The following is a 22,910-nucleotide window of genomic DNA, read 5'->3' as shown; positions in this document are numbered from 1 at the left end:
ACCATCGGCTTAGGAGGAGATTATTACACAGCCAGCCTGCAGCGGAAAGGATTGACTGAAACCACCAAGGGAGCTGAAGTAATTTCATATCGATCGAGGGCCAAAAAGCAACAAAAAACAAAAGAATAAAGTAAAACAAATACACAAAACTATATTCTGAGAGGTCTGCACAATGACTCAAACTGCTGATGTTAAGCCTAATATGCATTAACAACCCAAGAAACTGCAGATGCAGATCCAGAGGTATGCCTTATGGAGACCCAGGCTCTCTGTCCACTCCCAAGCAAACCCAGAATGGTGTCAATTACAAATCCCTATTTTGAAAAATAGAAAGAATTAGGAGTGTTCTGCCTGTTTATGCATGTCTGCTTCATTTTACAAAAAGTGTGCAGGGATTAACATGCTTATCCCTCAAAACAACATTTTCTTCAGGGCTCCTTGTCCCCCAGTTCCAGCACCCTCGATAGCCGCCTCTAACATGCTTATATTTGGAAGAAGCATCTTATCCTTTGAGCGATGTGCTACTGCGGGAAATGTGAAAAAGCCAGCAGTTCAAAGTGTTTTTGTGGAAATGGCCCTACCGTGTTCTTGTAGGAGAAGTTGAGCTGTCGTGGGTCTTTGAGGATGAGGTGTTGACACTGTTTCCCTTCTGGATTCTTGTCCTCCAGGTAAACTCTGAAGCCTTTAATGTGTTCAATCCCTGCAGAGACGCAACAGCAAGTTCAGTCTCACCACGTCTTCATCCATCTTTTCTCTTCCTCTGTCATCACCAGTCTTTTCTCCTTGCCTTTTACCAACACATCCATATCCTTATTCACTCTCTACACTACACTCCTAACCAGATCTAGTTATATTCCTACCTTCTTCTTACTCTCCTTTCTGCCTTTCCTTGTTCCCTCCTCTTCATCCATCTTTCCCCTTTTCTCTGCTGCACTCATTTCTATTGCACAGTTAAGTACATTTTTCTACTGTATTAGTAGCCCTTTGATTTGAGGTGGGATTTTTAGGTGGTCATGGTAGAGTTGCATGAACATACCTTGATATAAACACAGGAGAAATAGGTTTAACGTAATACCTTGTCAGTGCGTGCTTGTCACAGCTACTCGACAAACTTACTGTCAGAAAAAGGTATAAGACTGAAAAGGTGGGACTCTGATGTGTTGTGCCACTTTTGTGCATGAACTCCGGACATCATGGGGATAATACAGTTTGGGGACTTTCTTCTGTGATCCTTTCTGATACGTAACACACAGCAAGAGACTCAGAAGCATGAGTCATCTGCAGACGTATTCTCACGGCCAGAAACACTCCATGTTGTTATTGGTGCAAGTGTTGCCTGAATCGAGGCCACAGGTCAACCGTTGCTTACTGTGAACTCAGTGGACTATTACTTGTGGTATTCTCACTTTGTACTAAGGAGCTGGGAGATTAAAGACCATTAAATATCTTGCGATTTGCAGTGTCAACATTAACTCTAAACAGTACTATAAAATCTTGCATTTAGTTATGAAAAATTATATTTGATGTAGAGAAAGGAAAGTAGCACCAATAAGCAGTAGGGCAAAGACTGATGATACCTTAATCAGTGAATATAAATGGGCACATAGCAGCTAATGGCCTAATTTTCTTCTTTACAGTCTTGCCAACTCTTTCAGGGATGCTTCCTTCAGCTAATCTTTTTTGTGCCCTTTCCTCAACTCTTCTTTTCAGACCATGAAAGGTCTAACTGGTTTTGATACCTGGTACTTTTCTACAGCTTATTTTACATTACATATAGTAACCAGTCAGTGTAGCTGGAAATCATCCCAGCTAAACAGCAACCAGTCACGGCAGATAGCTACAATTAAAAACCAAATAGTGTGTAGAGCTAATTCACACAGTGATAACAAGGCCTCAAACCTACCCTTGTTTCCTTCTTTCCTGTGCCTCCTTATATCTCCGCCTATCCCCCAGTCCTCATTTTTCTCCCCCCTCCACTCTGTTCCTTCATTTGCATGCATCTCCTCTCGTCTCCACCCTCCTTATTTTCAGTCCTCTTCACTTCTCCTACAATCCTCCGCTCCTTAAACCCCCGTCACTCCTCTTTGAAAGCACACCTGTCTTTTAATTATACCTATACATCGACCGGACATGTTTTTTATATTAGCTCTCCAAGAGAAAGACGGGGAACACAAGAGAGAGATGCAGCAGAGCAGGTTTTTCTGTCCTGAGGCATATTTCTGAACACCTCTCTCTCGCTCCCTCTTTGTGAGTCATCGATGTTTTGCATTTTAACAGCAGAAGCAGCCTGAGGTCAGATTTGGTCTGTTTTTCTTTCTCTCCTTCTCTTCAGTATAAATTTGGACAATCTTTATTCAAACTCAATAGCAATCAAACAAGAACTCCGAGTATCTGTTCATCACAAATACAAATCTAAAATGACCCCTTTTCACCTCTTTTATAAGATCGGACACATGTAAAGAGTTTATTGTTTGTGGTGGACGGTATTTTTTGTAAGTCAATCGAGTAGTCTGAATTGTGGCATGAATGGTTATGTTGCCTCACAGGAAAGAGTTTCTTGCGTCACCCGGGGCCTTTCTGGGAGGATTTCCTACAGATACTCCGGTTTCCTCCCACCCCCCAAATACAAGTTAAAGTTAATCTGTGATTCTATATGGGCTCTGCATGTGAGCAAGGGAATAAAATCTATACAAAAAAAGAGTGAAAGTATGAGTAAAAGTAGCTTGTAGTTGAGTTGCTTTGAGTGATCAGCAGTAGATGCTCTAGTGCATCTCTCTCTCATGTTCCCTGACATTATTTTTGAAGATTAAATGCAGCTGCAAGAAGTTAAACAGTAAGACTAGGCTCAATTCAATGTGATGATGCTAAATGTCTCCAACAACTAGTCTTATTTATCCCTGGTACGTAACATGTAGAAGCTTTGCCTTCTCTGGGAAAAACACAGTGGAAATATCTAACCAGCTATCCATTCATCTGTTATTTGCCACTTATCCTGTGTCGTTTGGGCAGAAGCTTAAGCAGAGATACCCAGACCCTCCTCCAGCTCTTCTGGATGGACACTGAAGTGTCCCCAAGCCAGAGAGTGATAATCTCTCCAGATTGTCCATGGCCTGCCCCCAGTGACCGAGCTGCTCACCCCAAGGGTCTCTAAGGCTGAGTCCAGCCACCCTTCCTACAGCTCGTGACCACAGCTGAGGGTGGGAACGTAGATCGGCCAGTTGACAGCTTTCATGCTTAGTTCTCTCTTCACCACAACAAACCTGTACAGCATCACTGCAGACACCACACCAATCACTTGTGACCAAGACCGCAAGACTCCTACTACTCCTACCCAGGGGAAGCAGCTTGTTCTCAAAACAGAGTGGGCAATTCACTCTTTGCTGGCTAGGAACCATGGCCTCAGACTTGTGACTCAGCACACTGTGGAGGTCATGGCTCAAGGAAGCTGACAGACTCACACAAGATCCTGAGACCTGAATCCGACAACCTCCACCCCTTTAAGAATTCTGTCCATAAAAGTTCTGAATGGGATCCGTGAACCAACTTCTACCTAGAATGAGTCCAACTTAATGCTGGCAATGCAAAACAAGCTCTCGCTGCAGTTAACAACAATTAGTCACAGACCTTATTTCGGGTGACCAAAAAAAGAAAAAAGCCTTCCTGTCCAACTCCCTAATTTTACTCATCTGGTGTGCTGGTTCAGATCAATTCTGGGTTTGTCGGTAAAGTCTTGGCTGTCTTACAGCAGAAATCTTAAGCTGTGCAGATCTCAAAGAGGAAATCTGGCAACACGTGAGTATGACATGGAGAATTTCAGGGTGATTTCTGCCTCTCCCCCTCTGTGTGAGAAAACAACAGGCCGTTTTGTCACAGAGAGGGAGAGGCAGCAGAGGTTCACCTTACACTGTGCGCACACACATTCCTTCACGGTCAAATCGCGGCATTGTTGTGTGAGATGCGATCCTCTTTCCCTCTCTTTCCGGCCCCGATCAAAGGGACACACACGCACAGAGCTGGGTAATCTTACGATTTGAGCACTTTGAACTTTCTTGCTCTTCCCTCAACTTTCCCTGTTCTCTCTCTAAAATAGTCTCTCCAGATGATCGTGCAAACAGGCAGGCTGAAAGGTAAACAGACCTAGTGGGCTCGCAGACCAGTGGACAACCACAGCGGCCTGATCGTCGCAGGCTAGATGACTGAAGGAGACGTTGGTGACCTCACGGATCATGTGCTTCCCCAGTGGGTAGTTTAATGAGCAGTCTGCAGAGAGAAACAGAGAGATATGAAGAGATTAACAACAGCACAGAGAGCCGCACTTTAACAAAAGATTTAATGGTTCTTGAAACAGAAATCTGGGCCTGATGGACAGAGTAAAGATTAAAGACTGCAGTTAACATCTTCACAGCCATTTAAGGACCATTCAGGCTCAATTCCAGATTCTTGCAGGAAGGTTATAGACTTTTGTCAACTCTGCCGATTCTTTTATTATAGTTTCCAGCTTGTTACCATCCATAAGTTAAAATTAAGTATCTTGAAATTTAAACTTTGCAGCTAAAACATCTGAGAAAACAACACAAAATTGAGAGAATAACTTGAAATTTGAGACATTAAAATATAAGAAAGTTTGTGGTCCAGAGCTCTGGTGGGAGATGCTCTGCTCTACTGACCTTTCCTTAATGGTCAGGCTTAAACTCAGACATTTATTTCTATTCTTAGGTCCATATGTCGTCTTTTCATTTCAACAGCTCCATAAACCTCCTGGTTAAAGTTTCTGCAGCCAATCAGGAGAAAGTTAAAGGGCGGAGCTAAAACAGCTTGTTTGAACTAAGTTAAAGAAGGCTTAATTTGAACTGTGAGTTGTTTAAAGCTACTTTAATGAGAGTCCAGAATGACTGAACATAACAGGTCTACTTTTTTAAAAGTCATACGATTGACATCTTTTGTGTGTCATTATCTTTAGACCCTCTAAGGAGATACTTTGAGTTAAATTAAGAAATGCATTATTAGCAGATTCCACAGCTGTCCGATCTGTCATCCATATTTTATTAACCGCACCTTCATTAATTCAGTCGCTCTGGGTTGTTTGTCATTCACCTCCTCTCGTCTCCAACATTTCTCTTGTTTTATCTTGAGAGACACGAAGTTGGAGGGGCGGAGGAGGAGGAGCAGCCAGCCATGAACCGAGAGGGATCGGAGGAAAAAAGATGGATTTAGGATGTAGAAAGAAAAGAGGCGTGAACTCAGACACGACTGACTGCTCCCCTTTCCTCCTGCTAACCATCTATTGACAGAAGTGAGGAAGAAGCTGGGAGAGAAGAGCTTATAAAAGATGGAGACGGATGAGAGAACGTTAGAAGAGCAGCGGACACGAGTCACTGCTCCTCTTCTTCTCGCCTCTTCATCCTCCTCAAAGCAGGGTCATGTTCAGGGCTAAAGGAGAAGGTCACAGCTGGTTGCTCCTCTTCCTCCATCTTCCGTAGGATGTATGGAGGAGAGGAAGGCTGCAGTTCTTTTTACTCTTCTTCCTCCTTCCCTAATCTTTGGTTTCAGCATTTATAAAACAAAGCAGTGTAAAGACAAAAGAACGAAAAGAAGGCTAAAGTTCACTGCAAATGTTTTCTTTAGCTGTCCCCTTTTTTCTTCCTGTTCGCTTTCCAATTTAAGAAGCATAAGGAGGAGGCGCTCACACAAAGCACAGAAAGAAGAGGAGGCTGAAGGAGACCATCACAGTTGCTCCATGTATTTGTGCATCCTCATCTTCTTTCAACACTTCATCCTTCAAAGTAGAATTATGACAACTTGAACCTAAGTTCAAGTATCAGCTTCAGCTGACGTTCTTCTGAAGCAGATTTCAGTCTGAGTAAAAAAATTAGAATTATTCAATGACAGTGAGGCGCTGTCAGATTTCTAAAATGCATAATCTTTAGTTTTGGTTAAATCCTCTGGAGCATGTGACATGGTTTGAGGCACTCCGACTGGATGCTCAAATCCTGGACATACTGTCAGCAAACGAAGACCAAAGCCAACAATTAGTTACCATTCAGTTAATTTTCTGAACACCTTTGTCAGCTAGGGAGGGCTGGAACCTATCCCAGCTGGAGCAAAAAGCTGTGTTGAGATCATCCATGGAGAATAAAACTCAAATAAATGTTTTGACTAGCTTTGCTTTTTAAAACTAGGCTCCAGTTTTGGCCCCCTGAAACTGGTGTATTAAGTAAGTGCTGAAACCAGCAACAAAGACCTTAAATCTTTCGTCTCATCAAGAAAGTGTTTCCTAAGGTTATCGAAGGAGCTGAAAGATGGACTTCGATGCAGTCACACTTATCATGACCAGAGGAGACATGGATTTGTACACGTAGCTTCATATTTCAGCCTCGGTTACACAAGGAAGTGTGATGTCAGGTTTGAAATCATCTGAAAGAGGAGGTCTAATATTGTGGCAAAAATGTTTTCACGATTAATGACGGCTGGGACGTGAGCAGTTTATGGTGTGTCTGTAAGTTAGAGCTACAGAAAATATCCCAAACACGACACTGGACAGAGCTTACAAATGTACAGTTTTAATTTGACAAAATATCCAGGAGTTTTTAAAAATCCTGGACATCACAGTTTTTAAATGTGCATTTGTTTGAATGTGTGGATTAAAAAAACATTTTGATCACTGGTGAGAATTTCCCACAGCAGGATGGTGTGTTTGCAGCAAAGATGATAAATGCATGACCAAATACATAAATAAATAAATAAATAAATAAATAAATAATCTATCCTCAACGTATCGCTGATCCTACAATCCTTTCTAGGGAACCTACTGGAGGTCAAAGGTCACCCTGCTTTATAATCCCCATGACATCACTTCCAACAGAGAGAGTGTGAGAGAGGAAGCCTTTGGCTCTCCTTGATCCTCAAACTACTGAGGTGTGACACACACACACACACACACACACACTTTGATTGTCATGCTAAAACACTTGATCGCTTCACTTTAGCTCCAAGCGTGTTTTCATTTCATCTGATCTTCAGAATTCACATAATCTTCTGACCTCTGACCCACACGTCATTGCTTACATAATATGTGTTAAAACTAGATTAAATGAAAATCAGAGAAATGGAAGAAACTCACAAGACGACCCTCAGACAAAAGAATCACATCCTGTTAATAATGCAGTTTGACATTTTGGGTAATACGGGGTGATTTGGTTTAATATGCAGATAAATGTCAGCAAATACAAACCTACATAATGTTAGCGTAGCATAAGTGCTGGAGACACAAGGAAAGAGGTGACCTGACTGTGTCCAAACACAGGGGAGGAAATCTTTCAGAAATCAGACTCACTCTAATTTTTTAAAAACTGAACCTGTGAATCAACTCAGAATCACTGAACACAGGAACTGCAGTTACAAACAGTTAATAAATTAAATCTGCTGCTGCACTTTTCCCTCAAACACAATTTTAAACTAACTTTGAAAATATACAAAACATCTTGGACCTTACAGAAGGAGGAAGGAGGACTTTTTACATTTATTAGATGAAACACGGAATAATCTCCACCAAGGTTGAAGTTGTTGTCCACTCCATCCATGTATCAAGTCCCTTGATCCAAATACAGGTTTTCTTATTTAAATTTAATCTGTATTTGTGACAATATTTTTCCCTATCGCACAAATATAACAATTTTTTTTCAAACTCCTCAATCAACACGAGCAAACTCCACAAAATAGTTAAACCACATGTAGTTGTTAGCTGCAGGGGTTGCAATAACACTGCAGACAACACACACACACTTTCTGAGGGATCTGAAAGCGTTTCCTCGCTCATGGTCACAGACAAAGCGGGGAGGGAGGGATCGGCCACGGTTCAGGAACTTGACTTTTACAGAGAAAAGAACAAAAGAAGAAGAGGGGGCGCAGGGTGGTGGTGGAAAAGGTGGAGGAGGAGGACAGAGAAGATGATGTAGGCGAGGGTAAGGAGGGCTTGCAGATTTTCATATCAAATATGACAGAAAATAAACTATTTTATGATCAAATTGATCTTTGTGAAAGATTTTAGGTTTACCCTGTGAGGAACGTGTGACTCGTTCCTCACACGTGTGAGGAACGAGTCACACGTGTGGAGGATTTTAAGTGTCAAATACAAAACGATCTCCATAAAATGCCTGCATGAAAGCTCTCTTCTAGTCTGTAACGCTTCAAATTTGATATTACAATGTGATTTTATTTGGATTAACTAATAAATACCTTGAAATTCAAGTTAGGTAGAGCAAACATAATCAGAACTAGATTAGATTATTTTTTGTTATATATTCTAGTGGCTGATGTTAGACATGGCCAGAGAGTCCAGTAATGAGGTCTGTGAATTGAAAGCTTAGCTTTCAGCTGGTCTTAACACTTTGGACTGTTTTTTGCCATCTCAGGCTCACAGCTCATTAAGTTCAAAGCTCATGTTTACAAGGGGAAGCCAATCAGAAAGAAGCTGACTTTGAGGGGTGAAGAGATGAAACAGCTTCTTTTATACATGGACTTGCTACGACCCAATGTAAGATAAACAAGGATTATAATTGAACAGCAACACATGGAGTCTACCTCAACCCCCCCCCCCCCCCCCTTTCAGACAACATCTGATGACCTCTCTTGTACCCATAGTGACAAGTTTTGACACCTAAGTATGTATCAATAAAGGTGGTTTCATGACCATTAGAATAGTTTACAGGTCATCTTCTTGCAAACTTCCGATGAACACCCAATTATTTTGTTCTATAAGCAGGCCTGAAATATGACGGACACCAGCAGAGCTTCAATGCTTACTTACTCCCAGTATGCTTTTAATGGGTAAAGAATTAAGAGAGTACACCTGATGCAGACAATGCATTGTGCAAACCAGAGGAAATGTACCACGTGTGCTACAATTTTTGCTACATTTAGTCAGCCACTTTGTGCAGATTTACGATGTTTAAGAGAAACTCACTGTCGGCTCTGAAGGTAACGGCCAGCCTGCGGCCTCCATCTGCACCTGAAGGCACCTGAGGGAGAAAACAGAGATATATGAGACATATGAAAGTAACCAGTCCTGATGACAGGCGTGAAAAAGCTTAAACTTTTAGCAGAAAATTATGCAAACCAGTCACCTAGCATGTCAAAGCATGGCTGTTTCACTTCTTTTGAACAAAATGACAATAACGGTGAACAGACATTAAGTCTACTTGCTTTCTAGCCATGCAGACGTAAAAGCAATGACTTGGTCTTAAGATGGTGTTAGCAGTGGAAATCTTAGCAATAATTCCATTTTTGTAAGATAAAAGCTGGCGCCTGAGAAAGGTCACCAAATCTCAATTTAATAGACGGGACTGGGCTATCCTTGCAACCTCACCCATGAGGTCTATTTAATACAAAGAACAGCAGATAAAGTAACACATGATGAGCAGCAAGATAAGAGGAGACATCAGCTCCCTTGTGAGCTACAATTACCCAGAAGCCCATTCTCCATGTTCCCACACAAAGATGAGGACTTTCTTTACGCATGTTTCAGCCTCGACTGTTTCAGCAGTTTTACAGCTTTGACCCTTTTTTATGTTCACACACACACACACACACACACACACACACACACACACACACACACACACACACACACACACACGCACACACACACCCCTCAGGCTTATTACAGAGGTGTCAGACTGGTCTCACACACCTGAAACCAATCAAAGAGACACCCAGCTGAGTGTGTGTGAGTGTTACTGACGGTGTGCTGTTTATTAGCAGCCACTGTACCTTACAAATACAACCCATCCATACAAAAAGACACACACACATTTTTAATGACATACTTGTGAAGTCCCTCATTGTCCAGATCGCAAAACACCTAAAGGCAACACAACAATGATAAAAAAAAATTTAAAAAAAGTCCACACAGACACACACAACGTTTCATCTAATCATGTTTACATTAATCATACGCTGTGCTTTAAGTTGGCCTCTGCTGTGTGAACTTTGACCTTTACAAGTTTATATGCTCTGGTGTGTGCACGTGTCCCGCTGGCAGCATGAACTAAAAGGCTAATTAAAAATCAAGGGGGACGTTTTTTCCACCAACAGCACAGGGGGAGGAAAAAAAAAAAAGACTTCCTGGTTTCTTGCACTGACCCACAAAAACCTGGCTTTGCATGGAACTACATTTTTGCTAAAACTGTACGAGATAAAACATAATAACAAGTAAATAACTTCACGTCACAGGTCAAGTACTCATTGCGAACACACATTTAAATTCCTCAAATTAGATTGTTCACTCTAGTACGAATCAGTTAGAAGTTACAAGTTTGTCAAGTTTTAACAGCAGTGTCACCACAGCCTCTGTGATTGACAGGTTTGGTTTCCCGTGTCACACCGTAGCAGTAAGCACTGTTTATGGTGTTTGTTTAGAATGCACGGTGCACAGTGTTTGTTTACAATGCACGGTGCACGGTGTTTGTTTACAATTTGGAAAACTGAAGTTTGCTGAATTCACTTGTCAACAGTTATTATTTTGCTGTGCTGCAGTGGAAAAACTGACAAGCATCAGTGGTTTTATTATGATTAAATAAAATAACTCATGAGAATCACACGTCGTCTAAGAAAAGGGAAAAAATACTTCTTTTAATCAAATAAACAAACTTAATATTCTAAAATGCGGAAAAATAAATGTGCCGTGACGCCGCTGCTGGCACTTCTTAAAGTCGCCAATGTTTACTTAACTTGACTATTCAAGATATCAGACTTTAGTCATTCTAATTTTTTTTATTTTCTTCCAAGTAATAGTATTAAGACATCACTATTTAATAGTGATGTCTTAATACATAAATTATAATTAAGACAGTACTTTTGATCCGCTCCTACTCTGTTATGGGTTTTGCATTACAACATTTCCTGTATCTCTTCAAACACTCGAGAAACTGACAGGACAGAAACACTTGACTTGGCTCTGATCTTCACTGTCTGACAGCCCATTATGAATTTATTTGTTTCCAATCCAAAGCAAATGTTATTTTGGTAAGCAAATTTAAGGTTGATCATTTAACATAGTATAAATATTGTGTCTTCATTAATTAACAAATAAGTAAAAGCCATCCAATTGGGGGTCAGGCCCAGACTGACTATATTGGCCATTGTGCAAGGGCAGAAAATCTGCAGTGGCACTAAACGAAAAGTGAGGCCCATGTGACAAGTTTAGCTACAAGAAGAGCAACAAAGGGCCAAAGCAGGCATCCAACCAACACCTCGACTGTGTACCATGAAAAGCTGAACAGCTAGCAGACCTCTGTTGACCTGAAGGGAAAAGGCATCGACTGGTTTACCTACAGAAAAAAATGTTGTGACATTTACTGAGATCCTGTCGACTAAAGGCTCTTTTTTTTTAAGCCATTTTGGGTCAAGGTGAACAAAACAGCAAGAGACAAAGGCACACAGATGTAAAGGAAAGGGGTGCACCTAATTTATAAAACAAGAATTGGAAATTCACTGGTATTTGTGTAGCACTTTTCTAGTCTTACTGAAGACTCAACTTACTTGAGACTACAAGGTAGATTTAACCATACATTCATTAAGTGCTTTACCCACCCAGCCCTGATTCTAAGGGGCTAAATCTCAGCGTTTAGTAAAAGGTGTCTTGTTCATTTCACACTCCAACTAATGGCAACTCTAAGCTATCCTAAAGTTAACCAGCTGTGTAAAAACACCTGGACTTTTTACTAACTTGCATATTTAGATAATTCAGAATTAACGAACTATTTCTACCCCTCTTCACCACCAGTTAAACCGCCCACCGCTGTGAGTCAAACTTTAATACTTTACAGCAGACACACACACAAAAAGCTTTATTTTTTCCCGTTGCCAGGTGTTTCTCACTAGTAATAATCATTATGCTTCTCCCCTGCAAATATCCACACACACACAAAAATACGCACACCCCCTGAGGCCCGAGCAGACATGAATCCACATCAGTAAACAACTGAAAATACAAGTAGTTCATTATCACTCACAATAAATGACTGGATGAGCAGCTGTTTGACATCCTGTCCGCAGACACATAAACAAACCAGCCTAAAAATAAATTCACTTTTTCAGACAAGAAGAACAAAACTCTTTAAACAACATAAAAACTTTTGAAGAAACACTGAATTTCCCTTGGGAATCCCCAAACATCTCTCTCTCTCTCTCTCTCTCACACACACACACACACACACACACACACGCACACACACACACACACACACACACACACACACACACACACACACACACACACACACACACACACACACACACACACACACACACAATCAGTTCCTGTGGTAATCAGACAGCTAATTGCAGGCTCAGTTAGTTGAAACAGTAATTAATCAGCGCACACAAGGGAGGAAAGGACCTAAGGACACAGGAGAGGAATGGGGGAGTAAAGGATGATGGGAGAAGTAATGACCGAGCCTGCAGGGAAGGAAAAAGGGAAGGAAGGAGGAAAGAAGAGAAGGAGGGATCTGATTAAACAGGAACTTCTTCAATTACAGCTTTTAAGGTTCACTTAGCAGACTTCTCCTCTGCTTCGTTTTGTTTGGGCCAGCCAGACCAGTTCCAGATGTGGGGACAAACTCCCAGCTGACCTCTAATCAACATACTCCTCCTGGGCTGGAGCATAAACAAAAGTTCCGTTCAGGGGAGGAAGATTAGTGGAAGATTAGAGCTGCACGATGAGCTGAAGTGCCTGCAGAGCAGAGCGTCTGTCAGGCACCATCACTTATGATGCTGCTCACTTGTTTCTCAGATATTTTCAGATTTAAATCACAGATTTCAAAACGCAGTTCCATTTAAGCTCATGTGCAGCTACTTGGGTTTAGACAACATTTTTCCACTTCTTCCAGAATTCATAAATGTCCATCAAGCTGCAGTTCAGGCAGCTTAGGTCCAAATGTTCAGACTTCCCTCCAGTTTTGTCCATATGCTTTACTAGGGTGTAACACGCTCAACAAAAGGGGGGTTAAAACCTGGTTAGCAACCAGTCTTCATAGAGTCATTTATGTTATCTTATCTTTATCTGCTTGCTAACTCTGCCGTCATCGGGTATTTCCGTATTAAAATGGTCCTTGAATTCCCAAAAGCAAACAAACACTGGGCAAAAGCAATCACCACAGAGTTAAAAACAGTCCAAACTCTTTCAGTGTTGCTGTTCTTCCAGGTGCTACAATAAAGTTTAACATCCTTCCATCAATGAAAAAAGAAGATGTAAAGCTTTCAGCTGAATTGCAGGCAGGAAGTCTCCATAAAAAGCTGATTTACCATGTACTAAGCGAAGTATTTCTAAAAATCATACAGCACAACTGTAACTTTGAACTTCACATGTAATGATGGGCTAACTAATGGTTAGGCTAATATACACATTAGATATGCTACACATGGACAGTGCTAATAAAAAGCTGAGGAGGCCGAGATTGATCGCCGAATAGTTTTTCCAGGCTCGTGGTAATTAAAAATAAATAATTAATAATAATAAATAATAAATAAATACAAATAAAACATGAGACTAAGCTCTTCAGCACATTAAAGCTGTATTTATCTTCAACACTTGGTTTCACTTCACTGAAAATAAAATAAAGTTCTTTATCTATTATAACTTCTAAGTCAATGCTAAGAGAGCAGCAAAACCACAAACATAAACAGGAGTAGCTTACAGGAAATGTGAAAAGCTTCTACATGTCTTTGACACTGCCCTCAGGTAACTACAACATGCAGATGTGGATCTCCAAAGCTCTGAGCAGCACCCGGAGACTACCAGCCCACTGCCAGGCCTGGATGTTAATATGCCACAGTAATCACAGCTGCTTGTGTGATGGTCCAGTAGGCTGTACCTTAAACCAGCCATCCTACATTCATGCCCAGCTGAAAGGACCTGAGGGATGAAGTTAGAGCTGGTTCTCCTGTTTTATTTCTTTCATAACTGCTAGGCACAATCAATCAACATTCAGAGAGCTCCAGCTGTTATTTCAGTTCATTCAGTCTAATCAATAAATATTTGTTTAGATAGATCCCAAGGAATGATTGGGACTGCTATGATAAAAATGAAGTGTGCTTACATGTGGTCGGGGACATCTGATTGCTTTTCTTTAAGTGAAAAGTTGAGTTCGATTACTCCTATCATGTTAATCATGTCAATATTATTAAGCTATAATTAATGTATTTTTACTCATCTCCCCTTTTGAGTCCATCTCTGAGTATTTGCTTCTAGAGAACTTGTTTTCTGCACACAGATGAGATAAGACACCATACAAACCACTTTTTAGCAATTCTGCAAACTTCCAGAGACTACCCCACCAAAAAAAAGCTCCTTTATGGCAACTACTTCAAAAAAGCCACCTGAACCTTTTTATCTTCATTGAAACTTCACTGAGGATTTCATTGCACACAAAGAACAGCGAGATCGTGTGAAGCTGATGAGGTCCTTGTTCATGCAAAAGCCTCGAGGCTAAAAACTCAGCCCTCTTAATGTCTTCCTGCCTTTTACAGACAAACACACACCTCCAAACACTTCCATATGGCACAACAAGGCCGCTGATAACAAAGCGCCTGAGTCGGAGTTGGATTCAGTCTGTGCTGGTCTTGTAGGATCTTGTTCACTTTGTGTCAAATACCGTTTTGGAGCAGATGCAGACTGTCAGTTCTGACGAATCGCTGCATCATCATCGTGATCATCATCACAGGGGAAAAGGGCTGTTTTTGAGGCGGACAGAGACCTTTAATCAACACTGATAATGTACTTTCCTTCTATCCTTCCCTGTAAACTGGTATTTTACACAAGAGAAAATTCTGCACTTTATAATTATTATGATCACCTGGTGAACTTTGTTTTTTAAAATCATGTCAGGACACATGAACTGTGTGGCAAGAAGTGACAAAGCAGAGCAGAGCATCATGCTGTAGAGATCAAATCTTTCTCATGTAATGGAGTCATGTTGGATTTTATTCTTCTATCAGAGGAAAAGTTAAAGGATTTATTTTTAGGGCTTTGGGAGTTTCAGCATGGACTGAGAAATAGTTTAACTTCATCCTCATAAATCATGGGAGAGTGATACTGATGAAAGAACCAGATACTGTTGAGACACGGAACAGATATTCAACATGCAATGCATAAAACACACCAACCCAACACACTATGAGTGTTTTTTTTAATAACTCAAACTGATTCTTGCATAGTATAGTTACATTTCAATCCCCACTAAAGCATATTTAATACAAGGCAGCCAGTAAAAACACGGTTAAAACTGTTATGTTGAGATCTGTTCATAGATTCTGTTCAGTCAGCGTGAGTAGGATGGATGAAACCTTAAAAGTGCAGCTTGATTGTTGCCTCCACATGGCACTGAATTGAATCATTTCACACATTTAGTGTATAAGTTAACCAGTAAAGATGAAAAAGCGGCAAAATATTCAGCTTCTTATTAAATATACAAGACAGTAAAATCCTAAGACTGAGGAAAGACGGCTATAGCTCAGGGGTAGAGTTGCTCATCTACTAATCAGAAGGTTGGTGGTTTGATCCCCAGCTTCTCTTGTCTGCATGTCAAACTATCCTTGGACAAGACAGTTAACCCCAAGTTGCTCCCCAATGCTTACCCAATAGAACACTTAATTACAAATGCACTCAGTCGTTCCCGTGTCCTAGAGATGGGGTTGTTGCCACATTAATTCACACCTGATTTTCTCATTCTATTATAGTTTTTAATTTAGTAAAATTTACTAACAGCAGACCTGCTCCTTTTTCAAGTTAACAGGCTCGCAGTTTGATAGGAAACCCAGTGGGATCATAGATTAAGTGAGGAAGTGTGCATCCATCCGGAGAAAGAACATAGAGGAGAGGACGCATCTAAAGTGAGGAGCATGTACTTATTGATAAAGATGGTCAGGCATGCTAGATGAAAATTGGAGACACAAAATATTTCATAAACAGGCTGACTTTGGTGAATCATCTTTAGAAATTACCTAAACCGTGCATCATCAACGGTTCTAGAATTGCCAATCAGTGAGCGCAGTCCAGTCAAAATGTTTTATTAATGGCTAAACACGGAGAGCAGGAACGCACGCATCTGTTGGCACATGACAAACTGCTGAACAGGAACATGAAATCATGTATGATCTCGGTTCAGCACCAAATCCAGAAAGAAAAAGCTGGAAACAAAAGTGAGGTCCAACAATACAAACTCTGTATGAGTGTGAGCTCAGGAGCAGCCAACCAGAGATTTCCCACCGCAAGAACAAAACCTGCGGCTTCCTCCTCCTGCATGACTGCTCCTCAATGTCCCCCAACCCCTCCCACCCCTCTTCATCAGGACTCCTCCTCCTCACCCAGGAGGAGCTCCTTCACTCCCGCTGTGACGGTTTGTCCTTTAAGAGACTCTGAGCAGGCCAAATCCTGACTTCCTTTGAAAATACACGACCTAGACAACACTATACATGTGTAGTGAGTGACGGCCCAAATCTATAGAACGAGGTCATGTGACGCTCATTTGTTACCTGGGAAAACTCCATTTTAATTTCATTTAGGATTTTAACATCCAACATCTTCCTTTCACTAAAAAGTTCTTCTTTGTTTGAAGGACATAAAAATACACAATTAAATTCTCCACCACCAACACCGTCAGGGGGTCATCTCTTTGCAAGAAAACTGACTCTGAAGGAAGAGCTGTGGCCCATTTTTACACATGAGCTCCTGACAATGTCAGAGGAATCAGGTCGGGACATTGTCTGATGTTTCCCTTTCACACGTGTAGCCACACAGCAGGAGAAAGTGCACGCCAAACACGTTCTCACTTCTCAAAGTACACTACTTCCCAAGTAGAGACTCCATTAGCTTGCAGTGATTTGACCAATTACCTGCTCCATTCTCACAGGATTAGTCAAACCACGACAGACTTTAGACGATGGAAGTTGGAAGATCCACCAAAGATCATTTATATTTCTGTTAAGGTGTCTAGAAAAATTAAGATTTGCAGTACATGTGTTGAAATGGTTATTAAAAGAAAAACCCATCTTCACCCAGAAGAATACCAGATACTTAGAATCCTAAATGGACTAGTTGTTATATAGCACTTTTCTTCTGTACTGGAGCACTCACCATCCACACATGCACTTTTTTCTTTACCTAAGTGCTTTCACATTCTGAAAAACGCAACATAGATCAACTGGAGGTACCAGGGAGACTTTGGCATGCAGACCGGAGCAGAATGGGAAGAGAATGATGTACTCAGAGCTTAACATCATTCACTCATGAAGACATGAAGAGATGGAATCACACTGAGGCAGCCTGAATCCACAGAAGAACTGTGGCAAGTTTTCCAAAGGTTTAAGAACAAAATATTAACTCAATAAATCAAAACTGTTCGTTGGATAAGTTTTTAAAGCATCCTCGCTTTCCTTTTATTACCTCGTACTTCTGCTCAGGGCTGTTTAGGACATTTCCAGCGCATACGTAAGTAAAGTTCAAGTTGTAAAACTCAGTTTTTCCTCAGAAAGCCTCAGAGGACAGCGATGAAAAATATTTCCCTAAGCTGTTTTATGATAGAGGTGGAGCTCCAGCACTCACGCTTCACCTTCTGCCTGTTTCAGCCGCCAGAAATCAGAAAACACACGTTTCCCATCCAACGCCTACCCAGCCATGATGTCCTCTGAGGCTCCCTGATGCCAAAACCACACCGACGCCCTAGATATGTGACATGGTTTCACAGGGGAAACCTTATTTGAAAAATGATGGCAGGGTGAGAGAGACGGGAGGATGAAGAATCCAGAGAGGAATACAGAGAGGAGGAAGCCGAATGAGTTCCTTCCTCCGCTGAGACAGATGTGATGGCTTCAGCAGATGTGTTTCACTACAAAAAGAGATTTTACGTTGACTTAAATCATCTATCATTCTAGCTTTCTCTGCTGTAACCGGGTTTCTGGATGATGATTTTTTTGTTTTGTTTTTTTAAAAAAAAAACAAAACAAAAAAACCCCAACTATTTAAGCAGCAACTGATACCACTGAAAATGGTATTGAGTATTTTCCAGGATATCTGTATCGAGTGATTTATAATCACCTCTGTCAATCTGTGATATTTATTATTGAGCAATTTGTATATATATTGTTCATATTTCCTAAATTTCTTAAATCTCTAACATATTGTATTGTTAAATAGTCTGTTTCTGTTACTGGTATTTATAATGGTGCAACTGTAACCCACATAATTTCCTTAGGGATTAATAAAGTATGCTGACTCTGAGTCTGATAACCCTAAAAAAAAAAAGAGTACCATCTGCAAATGTTTCAGGACCAGAGACTGGGTATAAAAGATTTAGGTAGCTATAGTGACATCACCCATTGGCTTAAGACTGTGTTTTGACGCCTCAAAGTTTGGGTTTTTCTGGTGCTTTTCTGCTTTCAGAAGTTACCAGATTTGATCAAAAAGCCTCAGTCCTAATGCATCAGCTAGCACTAGCAAGTTGGGTTAGCTAGCTGCACCCATTAACAGACACAAAGATACCTGTTAATTAAGAGATTAATGAAATACTAAGGTTTTACTCACAAAAACTGAATCTCAGACTTATTGCATGCTCTGTACCATTAAGTAAGCCAGAATATTAGTCTGATGAAAATACTCTACAAGGCACCAACAGCTTGAACAAAGGATAGATATACAGCTCAGTGACACTAGGTGAGGTCTGGCATTCACAGCCTGTACCTGGACACATGACAGTCAAAGCAGCCACGTCCCTAACAAAGAAATGATTCCCAGTCCCTTCCTCATATAGCTTAATAACTTAGCACAGCACAAAGGTGTCAATATTCTACTGGAAGTGGAAAATGTTGGATAAGCGCATCCTTACATCATCCATGTCACTGGACTGTGGGAAGAAGATGGAGTTTAAAACTCAAAATGACACTTAATATCTATCCTGAATCAGGAGCCTTTTCCTGCATGATGCTGACACGTAAAACTAGCACACAGTCAAACACACACACTGGCAGCTCTAATAACCTCACACCTGTAGAATAGCAGGCCCTCACACCCCCATCCAGCAGTCTTTGAAGTGTGTGTGAAAGGAGAGGAAGCAGAAGAAGAGAGGGGGAGGTGGCAGACTGTGTGTGTGTGTGTGTGTGTGTGTGTGTGTGTGTGTGTGTGTGTGTGTGTGTGTGTGTGTGTCTGGGGAGGGGTGGGGTGGGGGGATATTGCAGGAAGGAATGTTTCAGCAGAGTAAACAGTGTGAAGCTTCCTGTAGAAAACACTTCAAAGCCGAAGAGGAAACCAGGATAACACACACACACACACAGAGTGAGCGTATCAAAGGCATGTAGGACTCATCTATCAACATAGGAAAATTAAAACCTGCAGAGTGGACACACATGCAACCAGAGAAACTTTTATTTCACTTAAAAAAAAAAAACATGGAAACAAAAAACAGTTTCTTAACACTTCATAATAGAGTTATTATTTTATGGAAGATAAAATGACAATATTCTAACTTCAATTTCTCCATTGTGAGAGGTTGCTTATCTTTTTTGTCATATATGACAGTAACTAGAGTATATGATCAGTGTAAATAACAGTCAACACTAAAAAACCTGAAGACGTCACATTTGGCACTCTTGGCAACTTTAATGAGCCAAATTTAAAATAAATGACTGAATAATTGAGATGGGTTTACAGATGGCAATGATTGAAACTTATCAGTTAATCTTAGCTTAGTCTGTGCTCCCTGACCTGTTGGTGTGATTCAGAGAAAGAAAAAAATATATATATTTGAAAGAAATAACTATTGACAACTCTTCCCTGCCTTTATCAATTTTTCTATATTTAGTTGTTTAATTATTTAATTGTGCAGCATAAGCATATGATACAATTTTACTTGGCAACAAACGTTCAATGTTGAATTATCAACTGCAGGAGCTTAAGTCTAATGGCCACAAAATCGACCTTTTTCAGTAATAAAGAAAAACCTAACACAAACATGAGGTCATTGGGACCTTTGAAAGAAACTAACATTTATGATGCTTAAATTCATTACAGAGAGGAGGAGAAAACAAGCCTGAGGATAGAAACTATAGAAATTCCCACAAATGAAAAATCTCTGAGACTTGTTCTTTTCACATTGCAGTGAAATTCATGCACACTGGCCTTTACGGAATCTAGAGACTTATTCTGAACTGGCACAGACCAAACACTGGTTCATTCATGGCCAAAAGCAAGGCTGCCGTGAAGTACAAAAGCAGGACAAGCGTTTGGAGGCGGTGGGTCAGCTCACATATTCCTGTTTTCCACATCAATTGCTTTCAAAAGATTACACAAAAGGCAGGAAATCAGCTTTACGACCTACGATAATTTACAGGGCCTGCAAATATCGCTTCGACTTTGGCTGTTGGGGTTAGAGTTTTAACCGAGTGATGTGCACTTTGTAGCATTACATAAATGCCGAACAGGACAAGGGAACACCAAACACTTATAAATAATAATTAAGGATATTAAGACTTGCCCCAAAGCGACAAAACTTATATCGACAATATGTTTAAAGCGTTTTGGTTAAAAGCAGAAAAAGACGCGTTCAACTCGGCAAACACGACACATAAATATCATCAATAAGTTGTTTTTTTAAATAAACTTTTAAACACCCCCCCTTGCTATCTCTTTGAATTACGCTACCAACCAGACTAGAGATTAGGTAAAGGATAATAGTGTCAAGCAACTAAAATCATTTTTTATTTTATTATATGCCGAATTAAACATGATATCAGACTCATTCAGAAAATGTCTGAAGTTGCTTATGAGGGGCTGCAAATTTCCAATAAAAGGAGAAAAAGATATATTAATTCTTGTTACAACGGAGTTTGGTTCGCAGCCTTACGCAAAAGACCTGCAGCTAGAACCCCGCAGACAGACAGGTAAAGGTAACGCACCCTGAGATTAAAAACAGCAAATTAAATAAAAAGCGAGCATAACTCTAACTTCACACGTGAATGTGTTAAACTGGCGGTTTATTAATCAAGAACCTGACTGCATATACTGCAGAAGTGACATAAAAACACGACCGTATCCGAAAACGGAACTTTTTGGACACTTGAGACGTCGCAGCGACAGCTTTAACGAAAAGTCGCTGAACACCAGGGACAAAGTTTAATTCTGTGCTTTACCTTAAACCCGCATCGATCCTGATTCGCTCTTCTGGTGCCCAATGTCGTAGATCCATATGGGAAATATAAAAGCAGGTATAAACCGCAGAGAGAGATGAAGAAACTCCGAGGGGCCGCCATTCCTCCCTCAAGTCTGAACAACTCTGAGAGCGAGGAGGAGAGGACGGAGGAGGTGAGCGCGCGTGCATGCGTGTACTGCGCACGCATATCTTTGTGGGGGACCTACAGGGACAGTTTGGCCAGTACTCACCTTCTTGAAGTGATATTCAAAGGGATCCCCCCACCCCCACCCCCCTGTGTTTTTTAGGTTCCACCCTTGGATTAGGACGAAAAGGCTGGGAAATAGTACTGATCCGTGTTTGTGTGATTAGTACTTTGGGGATTGAGGACATCTTAGCCAGTGCTCATTTTAAGACATACATTCACAGGCCAGTGCGAGACTGCAAACTTGGTTTTAGGATTCAGATTTAAGTTAAAAGACTGGAAAATAAACAGGTATTCATGAGTTACAATTAGTCTTATGTCGTTGTGAGCTTTGTACTTTTGGGGGTTAAGCTGTTTGGCCAGTTTTCACTTTCAGGACAATTTTTAGATGGTTGTTGAGGGGTTCAGAATGGGATTTTGGGTCCAGATTACAATCAGATTTAGATCGGGTAAAAGGCTGGGAAATCCATTAATAATTAAAAAGACAAATTTGCATTGTGTGAATTATAATTTGTGGGGTGAGGACATCTTGGCTGGTGCTCAAGATGTCCTCACCCCTTCACACAGCAGTGTGAAATCTGATATTAGGAATCAGATTTAAAAGAAGAGGCTGTAAACAGTTTTTGACAAATTACAAACAAACCACTCTGTCCTTTGGGGCGGTGGGGTCTACCATGTGAATTGTATTTCTGCGTCAGAGCTAGGTCATAGCTTACACCAGTTTAACTCTGTGTCATAACCTTCTATGTAACCTGGCATGCATGCCCTGAGGAATGTAACTACACCTTGGAGCGATGCATGACTTGAATAGGGTGGAAGGTTGCGGTATTTGCTTACTTTTTCTTGGTTCTTTCAGAAATTCACATGTGTGTCTGGGGTGGCTATCAATCAAAACACAAAGTAAACGAAAACCCATCCATGAGATGGGATTGGGATGAGATGACACCAGCCATATCACAGATGAGTTTTCAGACCACACCTATACTCAAAGTTCAGTTTGATCTCACCTGCACCGTTTTTGACTGTATGACCACAGAAAAACACCTGCCAAAGCACTCAAAGCAACCTTTGTGGTAGTTCTTGCTTCAGTTGGTGTCTGCATGAAGTCATTTTGGCATCCTGACACTCACACACGCAGACACATAGACTCAAACAATGCCCTCTGCAGGTAAGAACATTATCTGTTTACACACTGGATAAAGACATGATTTATAGGAGGAGACTCTCATATAAATCCCACCTGCACACTACATATGCTTCCTTTAACAGCTGTTTGCTTCATTTAACAGCTGGTTGAACCACACCCATCTTCAAAATGAGCCTTTATTTGCACACCTGTTAAGCTTCGTGACTGAATCTTGCATAGTTGTGGCACATAAACCCCTGTCAAAAACCTCAGAACCACCAGTGTGGTTGTTCCTGCTTTAGCAAAGGGTCTCCAGAACCACACTTGCCATGATGCACACATAATGAAAGCAATACCAACCATGCCACTGCACTTTCCCCACTTCCCCCTTCATCAGATTTTA

General features: G+C 40.9%; 1 protein-coding gene across 1 annotated transcript in view; it reads right to left on the bottom strand.

Annotated features, from left to right (window-relative positions):
- The window catches only part of il17rd (interleukin 17 receptor D), a 33,403-nt gene extending 11,992 nt beyond the window's left edge, over positions 1–21,411 (bottom strand). The window contains exons 1-4 of the mRNA XM_085158641.1: positions 21,178–21,411; positions 8,963–9,017; positions 4,138–4,260; positions 582–700 (exon numbers count right to left, since the gene is read on the bottom strand). Of these exons, the coding sequence (XP_085014767.1) occupies positions 582–700; positions 4,138–4,260; positions 8,963–9,017; positions 21,178–21,384 (504 nt within the window). The 5' untranslated portion in view covers positions 21,385–21,411. The remainder of the gene's footprint in view (positions 1–581; positions 701–4,137; positions 4,261–8,962; positions 9,018–21,177) is intronic.
- Positions 21,412–22,910: the final 1,499 nt, after the last annotated feature.

The sequence above is a fragment of the Neolamprologus multifasciatus genome, chromosome 5 (assembly GCF_963576455.1).
Source record: "Neolamprologus multifasciatus chromosome 5, fNeoMul1.2, whole genome shotgun sequence".
Taxonomy (NCBI): Eukaryota; Metazoa; Chordata; class Actinopteri; order Cichliformes; family Cichlidae; genus Neolamprologus; species Neolamprologus multifasciatus.
The sequence above is the reverse complement of the archived record's forward strand: the minus strand, read 5'-3'. Positions and strand labels throughout refer to the sequence as shown.